Source organism: Trachemys scripta, chromosome 5, assembly GCF_013100865.1.
Source record: "Trachemys scripta elegans isolate TJP31775 chromosome 5, CAS_Tse_1.0, whole genome shotgun sequence".
Classification (NCBI taxonomy): domain Eukaryota; kingdom Metazoa; phylum Chordata; order Testudines; family Emydidae; genus Trachemys; species Trachemys scripta.
Genome location: NC_048302.1, coordinates 23,574,702 through 23,596,840, shown reverse-complemented (window position 1 = coordinate 23,596,840; position 22,139 = coordinate 23,574,702). Strand labels below are relative to the sequence as shown.

The window sequence follows — 22,139 nt, the reverse complement described above, 5'->3', positions numbered from 1 at the left end:
ACAGAGAGCATGAACAGGTGGGAGTTGTTCATGCTCTCTGTATGTGTGTATATATATCTCCTCAATATGCATCCGAAGAAGTGGGTTGTAGTCCACGAAAGCTTATGCTCTAATAAATTTGTTAGTCTCTAAGGTGCCACAAGTACTCCTGTTCTTTTTGCGGATACCGACTAACACGGCTGCTACTCTGAGATTTATTACCAGCATACGCTATGGTGTCATGGTAGTTAACAATATTGTGGTCAGCAGACGAGGGGTTAAATAGGGGTTCAGAACTTTAGTCTAAAAACATACAAGCACCCTGCCTACTTTAGGATTGTAGGCAAAGACTCTTAAAAAAAAAAAAAAAAAAAAAAAATAGGCATCTAAAGGTAGGCTCCTAAATCCATATTTAGACACTGGGTTAAGGAGTCTGGTTTAAAAAATACTGAGCGCCCAGTATTAATCCTGACTTGAAAGGGAGATACAGGTTGCCGAATGTTTTTTAAAACAAGGCTTTAAGCATCTGTTTTTTTAATACCTTGACCAGAGTAGTGTTGCAAACTTTCTACTCGCATAAAACTGAACAACCTGGCCCTGCCCCTTCTCACTCCATCCCCGCTCGCTCTCCCCACCCTCCCTCACTCGCTCATTTTATCCGGGCTGGCTCATGGAGCTGAGGTGTGGGAGGGGATGAGGGCTCTGGACAGAAATAAAGAGTTCAGAGTGCAGGAGGGGGCTCTAGGCTGGGGTTGGGGTGGGGGCTGTGAAGGTTCTGGGGTAGGGCTGGAGGTGAGGGGTTTGGGGTGTAGGAGGGTGCTCCGGGCTGAGACTGAGAGGTTCGGAGGGCGGGAGGGGGATCAGGTCTGGGGCAGGGGATGGGGCGTGGAGCGGGGAAGCAGTGGCATGTCCCCCCCCCCCCCCCCCCCCGCTCCTACCTCCTATGTGGAGGGATGGCCAGGCAGGATCCCTTTTCGACCAGGTGTTCCAGACACCTGGTCACCCTAAACCAGAGTGAAAAAGATATATTGGATTCTGTTTTCCTGCCAAGGAATTATTTGGTGCCCCCAATAGAGGACCTGTCTCACATTATACAGATGCACAGTATTGTGAAAGAGACTCTGTAGTTAAGAGTTGTAGTTAAGAGTGGGAGGCCCGTCCATTGTCAGATCTGATGTTCATGTTATTAACTTTTTCCGAAAACAGCCTTTTGGCCTGACCTTTTCCATGTTTATTCTCAGCCGTGAAGTGACTCTTGCAAAGTTTTCAGAGGAAATATATTAAACCATTTTACTTACTAGAATGTGAGGAAAATGCTGTTTCATGCTTTAAAAAACAAAACAAAACAGCCTTTCCAAATAATTCAAATAGCAGCATTCTTGAAACTTTAAGGTTCATTGTCAACTTTAAATCTTACTTTTTTTTTTGTTTTTTTTTTTTAAAGGAGACAAACATAGTTTCAGGTACCAAATTTGGCCCAGATTCCCTGTGTCAATATTTGTGACTTTTACAATCACACTTTTCTATTTAAAAAACAAAAGATGGGAAAAAAAACAACCCACCTCAACAAAACCCCTCCACCTTATTTGCTGTGTGAACTCTCTTCCTCCCTCCCCTTCCAAAACAATAACAAAATCACTTTGAGAAACTGACTAGCTAACTGACTATACACAGGAATAAGTGAAACTTACTACACACAAAGTGCTGTTAAGTACACAAAGTAAACAAACTGAAAAAACCTTACTATTTCAGCTACATGTTACCTGGAGCAATAGTACATGAACATGTTTCATAAAGAGGTTTCTGAATTTTTTTTTTTGTAATTGACTGTGAGCTTTTTAAATCTGGCATATGTGTACTACTCATTGGGAATTCGTGCTTTACTACATTTGGAAAAAAATAAGGAATAATAAAGATTAATTTTTTTTAAATTTGCATATGGCTAACACTTAACACATTAATTTTCCTTAATGTCATATGTATATACTGGCTGTACTCATTTATCTGGAAGTTTGCCTTTGGATAGCATCATATCCCAAAAGTTGAACAAAGTCCCAGATACCCTGCCAGCAGTGGACAGATTGCTGGGTGAACCATTAGAGCAAAATATGATCTTTACAATCAAATAGTGTTTTGTCATCACATTTGTACGTTAAAATGTGTCATGGACTAGTACAGAATTGAGAAACTATCCTAAATCCTTCATGAGTGAACTAACTGACTCCTATGCCAAGACAAGTATCAGAGAGGCAGCTGTGTTAGTCTGTATCCACAAAAACAACAAGGAGTCTGGTGGCACCTTAAAGACAAACAGATTTATTTGGGCATAAGTTTTCATGGGTAAAAAAACTCACAGAACACCACTGGCTATCACATACAGCCCCCACCTAAAACCTCTCCAGCACATCATCAACAATCTACAACCAATCCTGGAAAATGATCCCTCACTCTCACAGACCTTGGGAGGCAGGCCAGTCCTTGCTTACAGACAGCCCCCCAACCTGAAGCAAATACTCACCACACTAACCCAGGAACCAATCCCTGTAACAAACCTTGTTGGCTATTCTGTCCCCATATCAACTCTAGTGACATCATCAGAGGACCCAACCACATCAGCCACACCATCAGGGGCTCATTCATCTGCACATCTACTAATGTTATATATGCCATCATGTGCCAGCAATGCCCCTCTGCCATGTACATTGGCCAAACCGGACAATCCCTATGTAAAAGAATAAATGGATACAAATCGGACATCAGGAATGGTAACATACAAAAGCCAGTAGGCAAATACTTCAATCTTCCTGAACATTCTATAGCAGATTTTAAAGTAGCCATCTTTCAACAAAAAAACTTCAAAAACAGACTTCAAAAAGAAACGGCAGAACTAAAATTCATTTGCAAATTTAACACCATTAATTTGGGCTTGAATAGGGTCTGGGAGTGGCTGGCTCACTACAAAAACAACTTTCCCTCTCCTGGAATTGACACCTCCTCATCAATTATTTGGGAGTGGACTACATCCACCCTGATTGAATTGGCCCTGTCAACACTGGTTCTCCGCTTGTAAGGTAACTCCCTTCTCTTCATGTGTCAGTATAATAATGTCTACATCTGTAATTTTCACTCCATGCATCTGAAGAAGTGGGTTTTTTACCCACGAAAGCTTATGCCCCAATAAATCTGTTAGTCTTTTAAGGTGCCACCAGACTCCTTGTTGTTTATGCAAAGACAGGCCTCTGTGGATGTGTCACGGTTCTATAGCTGAATTGATGTAGGCACAAGGAGGTCAAGGAACTTCCCTGTTATCTCTGCTTGTTTGCGAGTGGCTCTAGTCAGTGTTCTCTTGATTCTTAGACCCTCTTGCTTGAATCCTTTCATCAGACTACGTGGCCTCCCAAATAAACAGCTTGCAAAATAATTGAAAATAAAGCATTTAATTTAAAATGTACACCTAGTCAAGAGAATGTTGTATGCAGTGTTTCAATTCTCACGTAGACCGTTGCCTCTGAATTTGAATGACAGCTCTGCGGTCAGAAACCTTGCTGACTTCTCCTCTAGCGGAGCATCTTTATAAAGTTATTAATCCGTTTGCTCTCCTTCGTGTATGATGTCAGGAATAAAACTCTTCAGCGTAGCCTGCACACTGACACATCTGCTGTGTGAGCTCTTCCCATGCCATGTGCCGACTGCCTTATGTGACTGATACATCAGTCCAATTATCCAATAGGTTTTATGATTTTAAACTCAGTTGGTTTGTTGGAAGTGTGTTGTGTTAGCTGAGGAAATGGCTTTTGCACAGCACAGATCCTTGTTTCGACAGCGCTAGGTGGAAGTAAAATGCTAACGAATCTTTTTTCCTTCTCTCTCCAAAAGCTTATACAATGAGGATAGAAATTTGCTCCGGATCAGAGAGAGAGAGAGACGGAATCAGGAAGCTCTTCAGGAGAGAGAGACATACCCGGAAAATGCCCCCCTCTTTGCAGAACCTTACAAGGTATTGATAATGTATCATGTTGCAGAGAGGAGGGGGAAGGAGATGTGACCTTCATGTGCACTATAACATGTCTACATGTACAGTAGAACCTTCTCAGTAAGCATCGCAGCCCCTGAAATGTGCACATGCAACCCCCAGGTGTTTCGCTGCTAAAGTCCTGATTGCACCCTTTACTCACGTTGTTTAACACTCGTGCAAGCAATTCCTTTCATGGCAGGGAGACTGCAGGCATGAGTAAGTGCTACCTAGGGAAAGTAAAGCATGCATAACTGTACCCTAAAATTGTGATGAAGCTGTTTCTACTGACAGTAAGCCACTTATTAATATGCGTTTTCTTGAACCTGGATCTTGGTTATCTTTTTCTAACGCTTGTATTTTCCCTTCTCTACTTTCCTGTTCCAGACTAACAAAGAAGATGAATTGTCCAGCCGAATTCAGAACATGCTGGGTAATTATGAAGAGGTGAAGGAGCTAATCAGCACCAAGTCCCATCAGAATCTCATAGGGATACCGAAGAGCATTGTTCCTCTGATCCATCAGGGAAAGCCTGATCGCCCGTTCTTTCCTGAAAAGACCAGCAGTACATTACCAACCTCATTCCAGCACAGCACCCGCCACCAGGCCATGGGACCCCCCGGTTTGGCTCCCCCCTCTGCTAGTAACTCCATCCGCTACCCAAAGACACAAGCAAGAATGGAACCAGCTGCAAGTTTGCACACCAAAAGCCACAGCTTGTCCAGTGGTCAGAGCCAAGGTCCAGAACAGAGACGCAGTGGTCAGGAAAGCCATCGTGGTGGTCGCCACAAGAAAAATGATAGACGTGTTGATGAAAATGGTGCTGCTGAACTGCAAGCCACCCTCTCAGAGCTTTCTCCCTTACTGTCCTCTTTGTCTTCTCCACTGGCACCCCTGTCACCTCTACATTCCAGTCAGCATATCCATTCCAGGTCACAGAACAACAACAAAAGTCATGGGCAGACTTACAATCCAATGAAATCGCCTCAGGACTTCGTGGCAGGATTGCATGATAATGAAACTCGGGACAGTTCAGCCATTAATCTGGCCCAACCATCTTCTCAGACATTTCCTCCAGCCTTGCCGCCCAAAAACAGTGCAATGCAGCAGAAACCTACTGCGTATGTCAGACCAATGGATGGCCAAGATCAGGCGCCAAATGAGTCACCGGAGCTCAAGCCACTTCCGGAGGAATACCCTGGACAACCCTATGGGAAAATAGCAGATTTAAAAGCAAATGCCAAGGCCAAACTATCCAAATTGAAAATACCTTCTGAGCCCATTGAGGTGAGTGAAATTGCTGTTCTCTTTCTGAGCAGGAGCTGCCAGTAGAATGACTTAAACTGAACATTTAAGGGAGCAGAGCCTGGAGGGAAAGGAGCTGCTGGAAGGGTTGATTGTTATGCGCTTTTTGTGATGTGGTGTGAGATCTGAGGTTTGAGAGCGCCCTGTAGCTGGGTGGGGAAAAGGTGGCACATTGCTTTTATATACCTCTTAGACTATGGCCACACTAGGGAGCTTACAGCAGCACAGCTGCACCAATGCTCTAATCGGCTTAATTACTCTAGCGCCTCCCTCTCTCCCCCTCCCCGCCCCCAGCAGCAGCGGCTATGTTGGGGTGAGAAGCTGTCCCGCTGACATAGTGCCGTTCACACCGGTGCTTAAGTTGGCATAAATTATGTTGCTAAGCGGGGTGGCTAATTCACATCCCTCAGCGACATAACTTAAACTGTAATGTAACCATTGCCTTAGTGCAGGGGTTCTCAAACTGGGGGTCGGGACCCCTCAGGGGGTCGTGAGGTTATTACATGGGGGGGTCCTGAGCTGTCGGCCTCCACTCCAAACCCTTCTTTGCCTCCAGCATTTATAATGGTGTTAAATATATTAAGAGTGTTTTTAATTTATTAGGGAAGGTCACACTCAGAGGCTTGCTATGTGAAAGGGGTCACCAGTAAAAAAAAGTTTGAAAGCCACTGCCTTAGTGACTTGTTTTTAAGAGGTATTCACTGATTTGGAGGAGGTTTTCAGTTCCTTAAACCTCAGAATTGGGGGGATGCTGCTGCAGTTACTTTTTGTGGTAAAGGCAGGTGAAAAATCATGCTCCCACGAGGTGAGGTGATGACCATATTTCTCGAGTCTCTACATTGGAGATGGCCTGTGTCCCAGGTGGGTGCTGAAGGGGAGGGAAAAGAGTTGTTTACGTCCTCCACTACAGAAACGAAAACTGACTAACCAGTTATTTGACTATCTGTATTTTATTAACTAAATGTGTAAGCTGACATTTCCAAAGCCGTCTATGTGATTAGAATACTCAGTTCCTCTAAGCCAATTTTGAAAATCTCAACCATATATTTCCAAGGATGGATTAATGTAAACAAAAAGCTCTTCAGATTATCTGCTCGCCTCTCATTTTCTAACGCTTTTTTTTGGTTCTCTTCTGATGCAAATACTCCCTTCCTCATCTTTTCTTAGTAAGCCATTTTATTGGGCTTGGAAAACTTGCAGTTGGATTCAATATTTAAACTGGCCTGTTTTCATTCTCACTGCCTTCTTGCTCCTTTTAACCAGTAACTCTTTTCCGGAATGATACATTTCAACCATATAAGATACAGCAATGTTGAAAATGGGCTAAATGCCTGCAAAACAGAATAATTCATAAGTTAAGGCTGCTGCACTACTAATTACCTGGTCTCCTTTGCCCCAGGCAACAGGGTTTATATGGAAACAAGTGAGGATTTTGCATGCTTCCCATGAAAGGAAGCTCATAACAAAGGAGTGGCAATGTTATATTTTAATTTTTTTTAATCAGAAGTTGAAAAACAGGGAGGAGGGAAATTTGCTTTTCTTTTTCTTCTCTTCATTTTTCTAACTGTTGTTTTGCACAGAAAAGGTTGTCTCCTTCCTCGTTCCCTGAATCTGTTTTTGCTGACTGCATGAAAGTGTGGTTGATATGTCACGTATATTTTGGCTCCTTTGCCTGAGCCACAAAAGTCTTGGGTTTCTTGAAAGTGCTGTGGATGAAGTTGTATTCGAAGCTGTCATTGGCAACAAGGGTTTCTAAATGAGAAAAAACCCCTTTGTTATGTCTGTTTTGTTTAATATGTATTATAATATCTTTGTAAAACTATTTTATCATGAGAATGATACTCTGCTGGGAAGATTCACATATTTACTCCCTGACCCACAGCCCAGGAAAGATGAGCTGGGAGTGTGGGTGTTTTGGGTGTCTGGTGGATGTTTGGTAGCTTTGTTGTAAGTAGCCATTGGCTCTGAGAGTGTCCTAACACATGCTCCAGAGGGTAATTATCTCACAATATTGTCTGAAGGGCAGTTTGACAATAGAGAACTGAGGTGTTATTTTTCAAATGCATTTTGTAGCAAGAGGGGAAAGGATGATTGGGGCCTGGCTTTGATGGAAAGGGCTGTTGTAGGATGTTTTGTTGAGTATGTGGTGTGATCTAAGCTCTTTTCTTGTGGGAAAATTAGAGGAAACTGATAGATACTAATGAGCAGTAGTGAAAAGGCACTCAGGTCCAAGATTGCTTGTTTTCTTTTAAGCAATGAATTTCCCATACTGCAAATCTTGTCTTAAAATAAGCAATGCAAAATGGTCAGGGTTTCATGTTTCATCTAACCAAATTTCTTACTGCAGGGTGAGAAGTAAAGCAGAGTATTATCTTAATTTCAGTTTCTTCACATCATGGTTTTGGGGGAGCAGTGGGTTTCTTGTAATTTTAAATGTTGGCACTTTATGTAGCCATGAATTTTGGAAGTGCTTGTTTTCCCTATATTTCTCTCAAATGGCACATCTCTCTTCTCCTCCCAGCCTTCGTTGATTGTTGTTTTTTGTTTGTTTGTTTGTTTATTTTGTCCCTTTGCACTTTGTTTACATTTCTCTTAGTTTAGTCTCCAGTCTTTCTTTTACTTTCTAGCCTCTTACATCTCTCATGTCTGAGATGCGGTGGGCCAATGACAGTATATGTTAGATGAAATTCTGCTTCCTTTTCGGCTTCCTCTGGGAACCTGAGAAGAAAAAGAGACTCTGCTGGTCCAAATACACATTGTGACAGTGGGCCTGGCCTGCCAGAGAGCAGCAATATTGTATATGGTAGCTTGGAAGTAACACTGGAGCGATAGCGATGTGTATGCACACTGAAAGCGGAATAGAATGTATTCCAGAAATTGGCTCCATAAGAATAAGACTTCATCTCCAATTATGTTTCTAGCCATATTTCGTAATCTGATACTGAAACACTTCGCTTCTGAATATGCTGAATGACTCAGACCATCAAATAGTGTAACTGTCTTCAATTTGTAACCTCTATGAAAAGCTGTGGCGGATGTGTGCATTTGGGATGATGGTTCTGTTCAGCCTAGTAAAAGAAGCATGACTTTTAGATCATAAAGAGAGCTTGTTGTTCCAGCCTACTCATTACAATTTAATTTTAGAATGATTTTTCCTTGATAAAAGGAACCATATCCTTTCACTAGTTAGGCCTAGAGACTCGAGCAGTGGAAACAAACAGTGGGATTGCATTCCTTAGAAGCTCTCTAGATACCCTAACTCCACCAATTAAAGAGTATACATCTATACTGGCACTTTGTCGGCAAAACTTTTGTTGTTCAGAGGTGTTAAAAAAAAACATACCCCCGAACGACAAAAGTTTAACCGATGTAAAGCGCCAGTGTGAACAGCACTTTGCCAGCAGGAGCGCTCTCCTGCCGACAAAGCTGCTGCCGCTCTTGGGAGCTGGAAGTTTTTTGTTGGCAGGCGAGCTCTCTCTTGCCGACAAACAGTAGCTACACTGCGCGGCTTTTAGCGGTATGGCTGTAGGGGCACAGCCGTGTCGCTAAAATCTGCGTAGTGCAGCCATAGCCGTAGTGTCTCTTTAAACAAAACTTCCACCTGAAGTGCTGTGATGTAAGGCTAAAAGCTTTTGACTGGATACAGAGGTTAGTCATCCTTTTCAGGAGAGCTACTGTAAATGTCCTTGTTTGTAGTGAAGCAGAGAATGGGAAATGAAAATCTAGGAACTGCTGGGTCTCTGCTTCTGCTGCTTTCACACAATGCTGAAACGCGGATTCTGCACTGTGCACCTGGTGGAATTTGATTTATCCCCCCTCCCCTCTGGTCTGCTGCCCATTTGTGGCACATTTTTATGATTTTTTTTTTAATTGATCAGCCCCAATTATGCTTGATAGTCACAATCCAAATCCAGTTTTTTCCCATGGTCTCTCGACATCATTTAAGAGAGGTTTCCTCTACCAAATGGCTCTCAGCTAATTGAATTTCCAAGGCCTGCATGTCACCTGCAGCTGCGAATTAATTGTTGACAGCTTCTGCTCATTGCAACACTGACAAGTTAAGCCTTCGAGTTTGAATTAGACAAGCAGCTTCACTGTAAAGGGAATTAATCCACAGTGTATGTGAGTGAAAACTGCACAGCTCTTCCTCCCCCTCCCCAAATTCTCCCCTTTAATTTATCTTTTCCTTTTAAAAGAGGCACTTAGGTACTGTACTATGAGAAAACTCTAAAAAATAGACCATAAATGAAACTGAAATGTATTTGCCACCTACAAGTATTTCACGTTCTCTGTTTAGATCATAATTTTTGGTTAACTATGGTCACTCTCGCTAATAGCCCATCTTCCCTTCCCGTTTTATTCCTACAAGGAAGTCAGTGCCTAACATGAACCACCATCACAGTAATTTCCAGAGTAACAGACTGCAATGTCTTAAATGGGATTGACGTTATTGCAGGCCCAAGCAGTAGTGAAGCTGGGTTATGAGAGAGACTATAAATCTTAAACAACTGCAAAGGGGAAAGGGATTGGCAAAATATATAGTTTTTGCTCTCCACGGTTTTGTTTTATTTTTGTTTTTTTCCAGGCTGAGTTTTCTGAATGTGAGAGGTGCTCTCTGTGTGTCTGCTGTAATGGAGTCTTGTCAGGGCTGTCTTTTCTCGCCATGCTTCCAAAACACATACATGTTGTTTACTTTTCCTGATAACCCTGTGCTTAGCAGCAGGTACAACGTGAACAAAATGGCCTCTGCTGGGATTACTCAGATTGGCGTTACTCAGACCAGAATATTAGTCATTAGCCGTATTCACCTCTGCAAACTTTCCAGTGGGTTCCTCTTCAAAACTCAGTCATCACATATTCAGTGGTAGTGACTAACATGTAGAAGAAAGTCTTGATTTGGAGTGTCTGAAGAGATAATCCTAAACTCAGGTATCCAGTGGGAAGTGTTTCTGGGTAGCAGCCGTGTTAGTCTGTATCCTCAAAAAGAACAGGAGTACTTGTGGCACCTTAGAGACTAACAAATTTATTAGAGCATAAGCTTTCGTGGGCTACAACCCATATGCATCCGAAGAAGTGGGTTGTAGCCCACGAAAGCTTATGCTCTAATAAATTTGTTAGTCTCTAAGGTGCCACAAGTACTCCTGTTCTTTTAGTGGGAAGTGTGTGCTTGAAAGCACGAGCACAGCCAAAGATTTATTGCCCTGAATGTCCACTTCCTTGCACCTTGTGTAATCAAAGAGAGCCCAAAGTAGGTGTTATGTACTGACAAATCAGAATGTGCTCTGAACAGGTGTAAATGATTGCACAAGGTGCAGGACAGTGCCAAGCGGATTGATTTTTAAATCAGCAAGCAGGAAACTTGGATTCAAATCTTTAATTTTAATCTTGTTTTGCATTTTTACTTTTTATTTTCCTACATAGAGTGTAATTCTTGTTAGGTAGTAGCCATTAAAACATGTTGATTTACAATTAACTATAGCCTTTACAATAAATTGGCTGCTTCTTTTTGCTAACCAGGTGGGTTTGCTATAGCTATACTCATTTATTTAAGCAATTATATAGCTTAATTTATATTTTTTCAGATGCTTAATTTTTACTAGAAGAAAATGGTGAATGATGCATTTCTTATTTACAAGATGATTAGTTTCTTTCTTGGTGATTTGTGTCCAGCTCTGTTGGGATAGAAATTCAAATTCAATTAAAAATGCACAAAAACAGCATTGTAAAAAAAATGTATTGGTTAAATTACCTGAAATGTGGTATATACATAAGAAAGTTTATCAAAACATATTTTGGATTTAAAACTGATTTATTAAACACAGGAAGTATTTGTGATTAGTGAATTGAACTGCTTGTTTCTAGTCACCATGTTTTTCGGGGTTTTAGAACTGGTAGATCTTGTCCTTTCACACTTAGCTTTTATTCTTAGAGTGGAAGAGGAAAACAAGGTTTCCTGCTTTTTCAGTTCTCAAGTGGTTTCTTAACTTTCAATTAACTATTCCTTGAACTGAACTAGTTGAATAAATTGAAATGAAGAAAATATTCTGCCAGTGCAGAGAGAAGAGGCAGTTGCCATCAAAAGTTAATTGAGCACTTCAGCAAACTCTGGTTCCAGGTACTTAGCCATGCCTTCCACCGGTTCAGTGGTTTGACTGCCTTTAAAACTTCGGCCGCAAATACGTATTGCTTAACATTTTTTATTTTAATTTAAACATTTTAATAAATTATAGTAAGTTTAGGCCTTAACATAAATCGTCATTATTTTAAATCTTGTTTAAAAAAAAAACAAAACACCCTGTATTTAATTTAAATTTAAGAAAAAAGATTTCCCCCCCCCTTCCTAAACCATCGATTTTTATTCACCTTGGGAGAGTGGTAGAATCAAGCCCCTATTATGGCATTATATTGTAAATAAAACAGGATTCCAAAAACAAAAATCTTTCTTTTAAAACCAGTTAAAGTTGCTCTAACAGTGTCACATCACTTACAAAACCCAAGCCCTAAATTATGTGAAAGCATGAGAATTTTTTCTTTTGAGTTTTCAGAGTCAGCCTTTTAATGGAGCTGAGGCTGGAAACTAAACTATGAAGAGGCAGTCACCTCTCCCTAATATACAACATGTCTGCACAGAATCCTGTCATCCTGGTCAGAAACAAAGGGCACTTCCCTATTGCACAGAGAGCAGATCTCTGTAAGCACTTAGCTACAGGCGAAACTTTCTCTTCATTCTAAGCTGTAGTCAGCCACTAGAGAGTAACTGCTCACTGGTGCTTGGGCCTGCTTCCACTGAAGTCAATGGCAAAAAGCTCCCACAGATATCGATCTGAGCAGGAGTGGCCCCACAAATAATTAATTGCAACCTGTGTTCTTCAAAAATAGTAAGGTGACTTAATGATATGGAAAATTTGCAGGGATAGTAAGTAATTTTTGAACTAGAGGGAGACAGAAATGTTAGATATAAGTCAAATCTGGGTAATATTTTTTTTAAGGACCTGTAACTCAAAACCAGTTTGAACTGACTTCCAGCTTGCATGAGGAAGCTGGGTGCAGCCTTAACTGATGAAGAGGCAGTAACCTCTCCAAATGTTGCAATGCAGCATTGTGACGAAAGAGCTGCTGCAGTTTTGAGTCGCATACAGGAGAGGCATCATAATGTGGAGCAGGAAGGTAATATTCCGCACAATGGCACTGTATCTATGCTAGGATTTTAACTGTTCGACACTGAGGGTTGGAGAAGGTTCCCTCACGCTCCTCAACTTGTGTTGAACTTGGTTGTGCTGCTGTGGAAGGGTCAACTGCACAATAGGTGTTCAATTCATGTGACCGTACCCATGCTAGCAGGGCAGTTGAGTTCAACACCAGTTGGGGTCAAGAGGGAATTGTGTAGATGGTGTAGATGCAACCTGTGCATCTGGTAGAAGTCCATCTTGAATCCAATTTATGGATAGGGAATACGAAAAAGATTATAAGTATTTGAGGGCTGTAAAAACCTAGAAGGGAGGAGAAGATGAATTATTTAACATGGTACAAGGGACTATAACTGGAACTGACAGGAAGAAATTTAAAAAAGGATAATTTAGGCTGCATATCTGAATAATCCCTTTTGGGGTTTGTTTTGTTAAATGTATCCCCCCAAACACTCAAAATGCAGCAATATAAATTGTAATATTGAAAAACCTATAACCATATAAAAGGCATACACTCTATGTTCCAACGTCTCAAATGCTGACAATCAGATACAGGAAGTGTAACAAATTAGACTTGTTTTATAATACATCTCTAGAAACACCAGGAAGGTGCTTGAATCTCACAGAGAGCAGTCTGATAGAAGTATCTAGAGACAAAGAGACCATTACCAAACACTAACTGCCATATCAGGACTTCAGTGCTGCCAGCCCCCAAACTCTCCAAAATCCAGAGTTAGCTGCCCAAAGCATAGGAGTGCTCTAAAAATCATGAGATTTTGGAATAGAGTACATTTTGGATTTTTTTTTATTTGCATTCTGACAGGTCATATTTTCTAGGTTTTTCTCCACAACCGAGGGCTAGAAACTTAATTTTAAAATGAAAGCTAAGGCCTTGTCTACCCTGCCACTTACAGCGCTGAAACTTTCTTCGCTCAGGGGAGTGAAAGAACACACCCCTGAGTGATGCAAGTTTCAGCTCTGTAAAGTGGCAGTGTAGACAGTGCTACAGCGCTGGGAGCTATTCCCCTCATGGAGGTGTTTTTATTACAGCACTGGGAGAGCTCTCTCCCAGCGCTGGAGCCGCGACTACACAGCCATGTTAAAGCACTGCAGCTGTGTAGACATACCCTAAGGCAGGGGTTGGCATCCTTTCAGAAGTGCTGTGCTGAGACTTCATTTGTTCACTCTAATTTCAGGTTTTGCGTGCCAGTAATACATTTTAACATTTTTAGAAGGTCTATTTCTGTAAGTCTATAATATATAACTAAACTATTGTTGTATGTAAAGTAAATAAGGTTTTAAAAATGTTTAAGAAGCTTCATTTAAAATTAAATTAAAATGCAGAGCCCCCACAGACCGGTGGCCAGGACCCGGGCATTGTGAGCGCCACTGAAAATAAGCTCGCGTGCCGCCTTCGGCACGCATGCCGTAGGTTGCCTACCCCACCCTAAGATTCTCATGTAATCACACTACTTCTTAAGCTTCAACTTCTCTGAGATCTCTGGCTATTCCAGCAGTGGCTGTAACTCTAATGACACTGCTAAGCCTCACAGTAGATGACCTCCTTTGGCATGCCTCTGGAGTTGTAACTTCCGTGAACGTTTGCCAAGCTACTTAAAGTTATAATCCCGGCAGGGGGATCGGAGGAGGTTCCAGCATTAACTACTTGACCTTGAATAACATTTTAATTTGGAAACTAAACTTTGTCAAAGTGATCCTATCCAAATGTGTGCACTGGACCCGACTGACCTTTTTTACAACAAGCAGTTTATTTTTAATTGAGTAGATGAAAGAGCTTACACTGCTTTTTCCCCCCCGAATTGGGGAGGACAACAACAACAAAAAAAAGCAATTGTTCTGAAGTGTAATAACTCAAAAAATGGTTGGTCAATTAACTTGAAGCTTTTTGTATAAATCTCCCTCTTACCTAAGATGAAGCATGAGCAGTTGCAACCCAAAATAAATACCTTTTCAAAATCTTGAAGATGATGGGTTGTTTTGGGGATTTACAATAAATATGAAAAAATATGTTTTGGAAATGGAAGTCTGATGGAAATTTTCATCCTTCACTCTTGATTCAGTATTGCAGTTTAAATTGCATTATAGAATTTTGAAAAACAAATGTGCATAACGTACTTTTTTCTTTGTCATAAATGGCAGTGGCTTTAGTTGCAGAAAAATGAGAACAGTTAATAATATTGCTGGTGACTACCTAAAAATCCCATAAACGATTTGTATGGGAGATGGGAAACTCTCCAAACAGGTTTCAGAGTGGTAGCCGTGTTAGTCTGTATCAGCAAAAACAACAAGGAGTCCTTGTGGCACCTTAGAGACTAACAAATTTATTTGGGCATAAGCGTTCCTGGGCTAAGACCCAAATCATCAGATGCATGGAGTGAAAAATACAGTAAACAGTATATATATGAAAAGATGGGAGTTGCCTTACCAAGTGGGGTGGGGTGTCAGTGCTAACGAGGCCAATTCGATTAAGGTGGAAGTGGCCTATTCTCAACAGTTGATTACTTTTGTAGTGCTAATGAGGCCAATGCAGTCAAGGTGGACGTGGCCCATTTCCAACAGTTAACAAGAAGGTGCAAGTATCAGCAGTGGGAAAATTACTTTTTGTAGTGACCCATCCACTCCCAGTCTTTAGTTAGGCCTAATTTGATGGTGTCCAGTTTGCAAATTAATTCCAGTTCTGCAGTTTCTCATTGAAGTCTGTTTTTGAATTTTTTTTTGTTGAAGAATTGCCACTTTTAAGTCTGTTGAGTGTCCAGGGAGATTGAAATGCTCTCCTATTGGTTTTTGAACGTTACAATTCTTGATGTTTTATTTGTGTCCATTTATTCTTTTGCGTAGAGACTGTCTGGTTTGGCCAGTGTATATGGCAGAGGGGCATTGCTGGCACATGATGGCATATATCACATTGATAGATGTGCAGGTGAATGAGCCCCTGATGGTATGGCTGATGTGCCCTATGATGGTGTCCCTAGAATAGATATGTGGACAGAATTGGCAACAGAGTTGGTTGCAGGGATTGGTTCCTGGGTTAGTGTTTTTGTTGTGTGGTGTGTAATTGTTAGTGAGTATTTGCTTCAGGTTTCGGGGCTGTCTGTAAGCGAGGACTGGCCTGTCTCCCAAGGTCTGTGAGAGTGAGGGATCATCCTTCAGGATAGGTTGTAGATCCTTGGTGATGCGCTGGAGAGGTTTTAGTTGGGGGCTGTAGGTGACAGTTAGTGGCGTTCTGTTAGGTTCTTTGTTGGGCCTGTCCTGTAGTAGGTGACTTCTCTCCAAACAGTGGAGACTGTAGGACATCCTCTTCAGGTTTTGCTACTATTCATGTCTGTATCAAGTGAAGGTGGCTGGTGTGAGGAATATCCACCAAACAGAAATAAAAGGCCATGTACTTACTTCAAAGAAGTTCAGACAGACCTTCTCAATGTAAAAAAACAGTATATGAAAAGATATCTTAGGTGATATGTACTCACAAATAAGAAAACAGTGAGATGAAATATAAGAACTGTTTTGATCAGTTATTTTTATACAGCATGGTTTGAAGCAGAAACACATTACAATATCTAACTAAAAGCATTTCAGATTGCTCATGTAATTACTGCTAATGCAGAATATGACTAGCATGAAGAAAAAAAAATTAATACAGAAACCAGCAGGAAAGCCTGAGCAAGGCCAGAAACAGATGATAGTCAAGTGTTCCAACAAGGCAACTTCAAAGCAAACACTGAAAGCAGCAAGAGGTGGCAGACGATATGCATGTTAATGAGCTCAAAACAATACCCAGCAACAGGACAGCATATCCCTGTTTCAAAAGTAAAAACAGACATCTAAGAGGAGGAGGTGAAAGTAGTCCCCAACTGCTTGTCTACACCTCACCTCCAAGCTCTCTCATTCTGGGCCTTTTAACTGCAAGGAAGACAAGGGTCCTTTTTTTGTAAATTTGTAACCCAGTTACCAAAATTTACCGCACCGCCCCCGAACATCCATGTGGTACTCAGTATTGGACAGATCACTGCCAGATTACTTTTGACAAAGAATGCTGTATGTTTGTTACATGAAAAGCTGATATTTCAAAATGACTTTCTTCTGGCAAAAATATTTACAAATTTTTATATGGATCAGGTTTTTGAAATATTATTGCTAGTTTGAAAGAAAGCTAAGGCTTCTTCAGGGCCAAAGGGAGGGAGAAAACCTTCTGCCTTTGTGCAACACTAGCTTAATTGATCAAGCTACTTGTGTTTTCTGAAAAGTTCTTGCAGGATTCATTCTCCAGCTGAGTCCCAAAGCCGGTGGTATCTTACACCATGTTAATCTAAAGTAAAACAGAAAAAAGAAGGGTAAACATACTCAATTAAAATTATAAACGAGGGTTTATTTATTTTTAAATATATAACTGATGGTGGTTGTTTTTTAAACAAACCAGTAGGGGGCAGTTGAAAATGTCACCTTTGCAAGGTGGGCCATGCAATTGGGTGACCATCAACTGGCAGGGGAACAGTAAGCTCAGACTTATGAGAAGGTCCATCCCATTGATTCCCAAGTAACAGAAACTACTATTCCCTCCCAAAAGTATTTTTTCCATTGATAAAAGAATAACTGTTAGATTTTTACAACACAGTATTTGCTATTCATGCATCGGCACTTCCATTATAAACATCCATTAACAGCAGAGATGGAATTTTTACTACAGGGTTTTATATTGTGGCATTCTATTTTCTAAAACTGGAATGAAACTATTTTTTAAAAAGGAAAAAGTTATAAGTATTATGATGTATGTTGCGTATTTATGATTTAGTTCCTCTCTCTGATACTAGACTTCTGGTACTCTTGTAGCTAACACACGGCTCATTTTAAAAACAACATCTTGATACGTATTATAATATGGACTAATTGTTTGTCTAATTTTTGTTAAAAAGAAACTTAGGGCCAAATTCTTCTAAGACGTTATTATCAGGTTTTATGCTTACTATCATATGTGGTCTCCTTGATGTCACGGAGACTACTTACCACGGTATTTGTAGGATCATGCTATTAATTTGTGTGAGAGTGTCGGGAGAGGGGGTTGGTGGTAGATTTAAAAAAACCCACTTTGCAAAAAAAGAGCCTTTTAGTTGTTGTTGTTTTTTTGTTTTTCAACTGTTTCCTGTACATACTTCACATGGAACGGCATCCTCTTGCCAGCACTCCGTCCTATTAACTACATTTTATTAGTCTGGCTCCATCTGGTTAATAAAAAACCCAAAAACAAACACCCCCCCCCCCTCAAATTTAAATCAGAGCCTTCTAAATCATCTTAAATCTTCCCCCCACTTGGGGGAGGGGAACCTACCTCCAACAACCCTCTCTCTCCCCCTCCCCACCACGCACAAATACATAAAGAAATGCAGTTCAGAGCCTGTCAAACAATAAGGCTATGACTGGCGTTGGGTAAGGGTGGGCCAAAGTAAAATTCAGTCAAGTATGAAATATATTCTCCCTCCTCCACCCCGAAAATACTGAGACACAAGGAAGTATTCTTATAATGTCTATCTTCCCAGGCACTTTTGTTTCTAGGTGATGAGAGCATATGTTACTGTGTTACTCTTCACTGTAAAATTCCATCCCTTTTTATATATTTGGTCAGGTTTGCTATTTATTTTGCAGTAGTGCTCAGAGGCCGCAATCAGGATTGATGCCTTGTTCCTGCAAGTGCTTGACAAACCTCTATGAAGTCAATTCATGTGCTAAATGGCAGGTATATATAAAAATGCAGAAGCGACTGCTTGTAAAAACATAAACAGATGTTATATTCCCTTTATTTCATCCTGAAGAATTGATGCCAGTTCCAGTGAAATAGTGAATCCACATTTAAAAAAAAAAACCTGGAGCCAAAGCATGCAGGTGTAAATATGTAAACACAAAAAGCTACTTGTTATGTGATTTAGCAGGTGATTCCCACTGGACGGGACGGTTTTCTCCTCTGTACCTTTCCTCTAGACAGAGCCACAGGTTTTATACATGATGGCAATAAAATAATAACAAAATACCAGAGCAGCCATAAAGTCTTACATGATACATCTTCAACCAGCTTGATTCGTAGGTTTGAAATCTCTCCACATGGTCCTTTGGCAGTTTTGACTTGTGCAAAGGGACAGATGTTGCCAATTTCAAATGTACAGGGGAAAGGCAAATATTGCTAAGCAACCATGCACTTGAGAGAGCGTTTTTAGGAGAGGAGCCAAGGGAGTTATGCCTGGGAGCGCTCTCGGCTTCTCATGGCTCAGTGCAAGGGAAGAGATTAAAAGTTCTTTCCTGTCAGGGCTACCACTGCAGCCGCCAGCACAAAAGACACTAACCTATTGACACTGATTAGGGTTGACAAGGGAATGTATGAAAACAGGAAATCTCTCCTGTCATGTAGGAAGACAGTAAGACATGTTCACAGAGGTAAGTGCACCACACAAACATGATTTGGTGTTAAGCTGCCTCTTCTAGAGCAACTTAAGGTGTTTACTGGGCGGTGGAGGGGGGAGAGGGAGGAGAGGAACCAGGGCAGATTGCAGAGTGGGAGGCCTTGGCTGCATTTCTTTTTTTCGTTTGTCTATAAATAGCCAAGTGAAGGACTTGTGGTTTGTTTGGGGGTTTTTACAGCCTTTTATTTAAAGGCGTTTTCATTGTAAAAGGGATTCAAGTGAACTTCTGGAGCTATCAAAGGACAAAAGAGCTCGTAAACAAGACAAGCTTTAATGGCATAGGTATAGCTGTGCCCCTCCCCTTTCCCCTCCCTTACACACACTTGATAGATCATTGGCAGGTCGTGCCTGTTTCTTTTCTTTAATTGTCTTGGATTCCATTGGAGATGTTTCTTAAGAGGTTGAGTATGACCAGGCTTGTAACTGTATGGGAGAAGGTATGTCTGGTGTCTAAATCCAGCACCATATTTTCAGAAAAACTGCAAAATGTTTGAATATTGAAATTTTTTCCCTTTTGTACATCAAAATCCCTAGATAACTTTTATTGAACTGTTATCTGCATTCCTGGAACTTCTAGCTGTGAGGGTGTGGGTTATTATTATTTTTTTAAAAACCTTAATGTATTAAAAGATAAATGCTTAACAGGCTTTATATTCTGTTTTTTTGTGGGAAATAACTGCCTGTTAGCCACAATTCAGGTGACACTTTGTGGATCAAAGATGCTATACATACATTCTATGTAAAGATAGTGCTGCAGGTAATAACTGTTTTGTGGAATTTTTGTTGTTTTTCATTTAAAACATCTACTGTGATCCTGATTCTGATGCCGTTCTCCATAGTATAGGGCAAGGCACAGGGAAAACATTGCTACCGTAAGCCACTGGAAACATGGTTGTTGCCCTGGGTTTTGGTGAAAGTTGTCTGGATGTTAACGTGGTGAAGAGGGAAAGACAAGATGTGTACTGCTGTTGCAAAATACACATACCATTGAGCTGATTCATGTAGTTTGCCTGTGGGGTTCAAGACTCTGCAAGACGCCACAGTCAAATGCCACAAACAGATTTTAAATTAAGACTGTGTTGGTAATAATATTTATAGTGATACCTTGGAATAGGAGAATCTAGTTAAAATTTAGCATGTATCAGCTGATCATTGCAAGGGGTCAGAAAGGAATTTTTCCTCACATGTACCCCATTGTATGTTTGGCCAGATGCACCATGGGGATTTGTCTTCCTCTGGAGTCTCACAGGTTGGCCATTTCCAGAGTTGGAGGTCCAGTCATTTCCCCATGTTTATTTTCCCCCCTACAGTTCCTCACACCTTCTTGTCAACTGCTGGAAATGGGCCATTTTGATTACCACTACAAAAAGTTTTTTTTTTTTTTCCCCTCTCCTGCTGGTAATAGCTTACCTTAACTGATCACTCTCGTTATAGTGTGTATGGTAACACTCATTGTTTCATATTCTGTGTGTGTGTGTGTGTATATATATCTATCTATCTTCCTACTGTATTTTCCACTGCATGCATCCGATGAAGTGGGCTGTAGCCCACGAAAGCTTATGCTCAAATAAATGTGTTAGTCTCTAAGGTGCCACAAGTACTCCTGTTCTTTTTGTGGCTACAGACTAACATGGCTGCTACTCTGAAACCTAATGTATTATAGCAAATCCCATGCTTCCCATAGCACTGGTTGCTGCTGTCCTATAGTTTTGACACTTGGACATACCCAGAGATATAATTCTGAAATAATGTGCAGAACATTCACATTCACAATATCACTTCACTCTGTTCACTCATTTATTTTTCAATTTCGTTATGCATCTTATTTTTGTTGGACAAATTAAACAGCATTTTTTATTATTTAATTATTCCATACCTTTTAAATTGCACAGCATTACATTTAAGTCACCGGTGGAATTCAAGTACTAAATGCTCTGGATGTTCTCTTCTGTAACCACTGCTTTCTGACCTTCCCAAAGGAAGCTTTTGACTTGCTCATTTCTACAATAATACCAGATATTTATGAATGACAGTCTAGTTTTAGGAACTGGATATTGTAATTTCCATGTTGGAAGGGTTTTCTTCCTTTTACAACCTTTACCTTTTATTTCCAGCGCACCAATATTTTTCTTTCATTAGCTGTATTAACAGTGTTTCATATCACTGCGAAACTAGTACAAATTTTTATAACCTTAATTAGGGACTTGGGTGCTCTTTTGCATGCATACAGGTGCAGTACATCATGACATGATTTTTGGTACTGGGAACATATTGCACCCCAAACAAAATGCAGTGGTGAATTTTCTAGTGGTTTAAGCAGTTCAAAGAGGCTAGAGACTTTGAACCAAGTCTTTCCTGGTTCCTTTGCATACGTCTAAGCACAAAGAAAACAGACTAGGCACAATAGTACATAGATGTTTCATGTAATAATAATATTTTTTCCCTCTTACTCTTACAATGAGACTCCCCAGCCCCCCCACCCTTCCTGGAGAGCTAGGAAAAATCTTATGTTTACTTTGGCTGGTAAGAGAAGGTAGATGAATAATTCTCAGTTTAGAAACTAATTTTTATTGATTTGCCAGCTGTAATGATTGGGGGGAGGGATAGCTCAGTGGTTTGAGCATTGGCCTGCTAAACCCAGGGTTGTGAGCTCAATCCTTGAGGGGGCCACTTAGGGATCTGGGGCAAAATCAGTACTTGGTCCTGCTAGTGAAGGCAGGGGGCTGGACTCAACTCAATGACCTTTCAAGGTCCTTCCAGCTCTAAGAGATAGGATATCTCTATTTAATTTTTTTTTATTTAGATAATGATACTCCACCCTGGCATGGAATGTTATTCAGCAATGCCAATATAATCTCCAGTTTAGGTGATTTAAAGAGGAATTATTCAGATGTGTGCTTTGCTTAATTAGAGGATAAATGTAATTGTCTTTGTAGTTCTCACTTATGATGGTCACTATACCTGAAGTTTGATATAGCTTCTGTTCACTTCCCATTGTTCATTGCTCATAGCCTGGGCCCTGTGTCTAATTCAATTGTGTAGCTGTGTCAGTTGTCACATAATTATTGATTTGCTTGCATAATAGTAGTGCCTGTAAGTCCTATCTGAGATCTGGCCTTCATTGTGCTGGGTGCTATACATAATATGAAATGGTCACTGCCGCAAAGAGCTTATAATCTAAATAGACAA

General features: G+C 40.7%; 1 protein-coding gene across 7 annotated transcripts in view; it reads left to right on the top strand.

Annotated features, from left to right (window-relative positions):
• AFF1 (AF4/FMR2 family member 1) overlaps positions 1-22,139 on the top strand; it is a 170,827-nt gene that overhangs the window by 71,587 nt on the left and 77,101 nt on the right. For all 7 annotated transcript variants that reach the window (XM_034770707.1, XM_034770708.1, XM_034770706.1 and 4 more), the window contains 2 exons: positions 3,856-3,976; positions 4,379-5,278. In XM_034770707.1, coding sequence (XP_034626598.1) covers positions 3,856-3,976; positions 4,379-5,278 — 1,021 coding nt within the window. The remainder of the gene's footprint in view (positions 1-3,855; positions 3,977-4,378; positions 5,279-22,139) is intronic.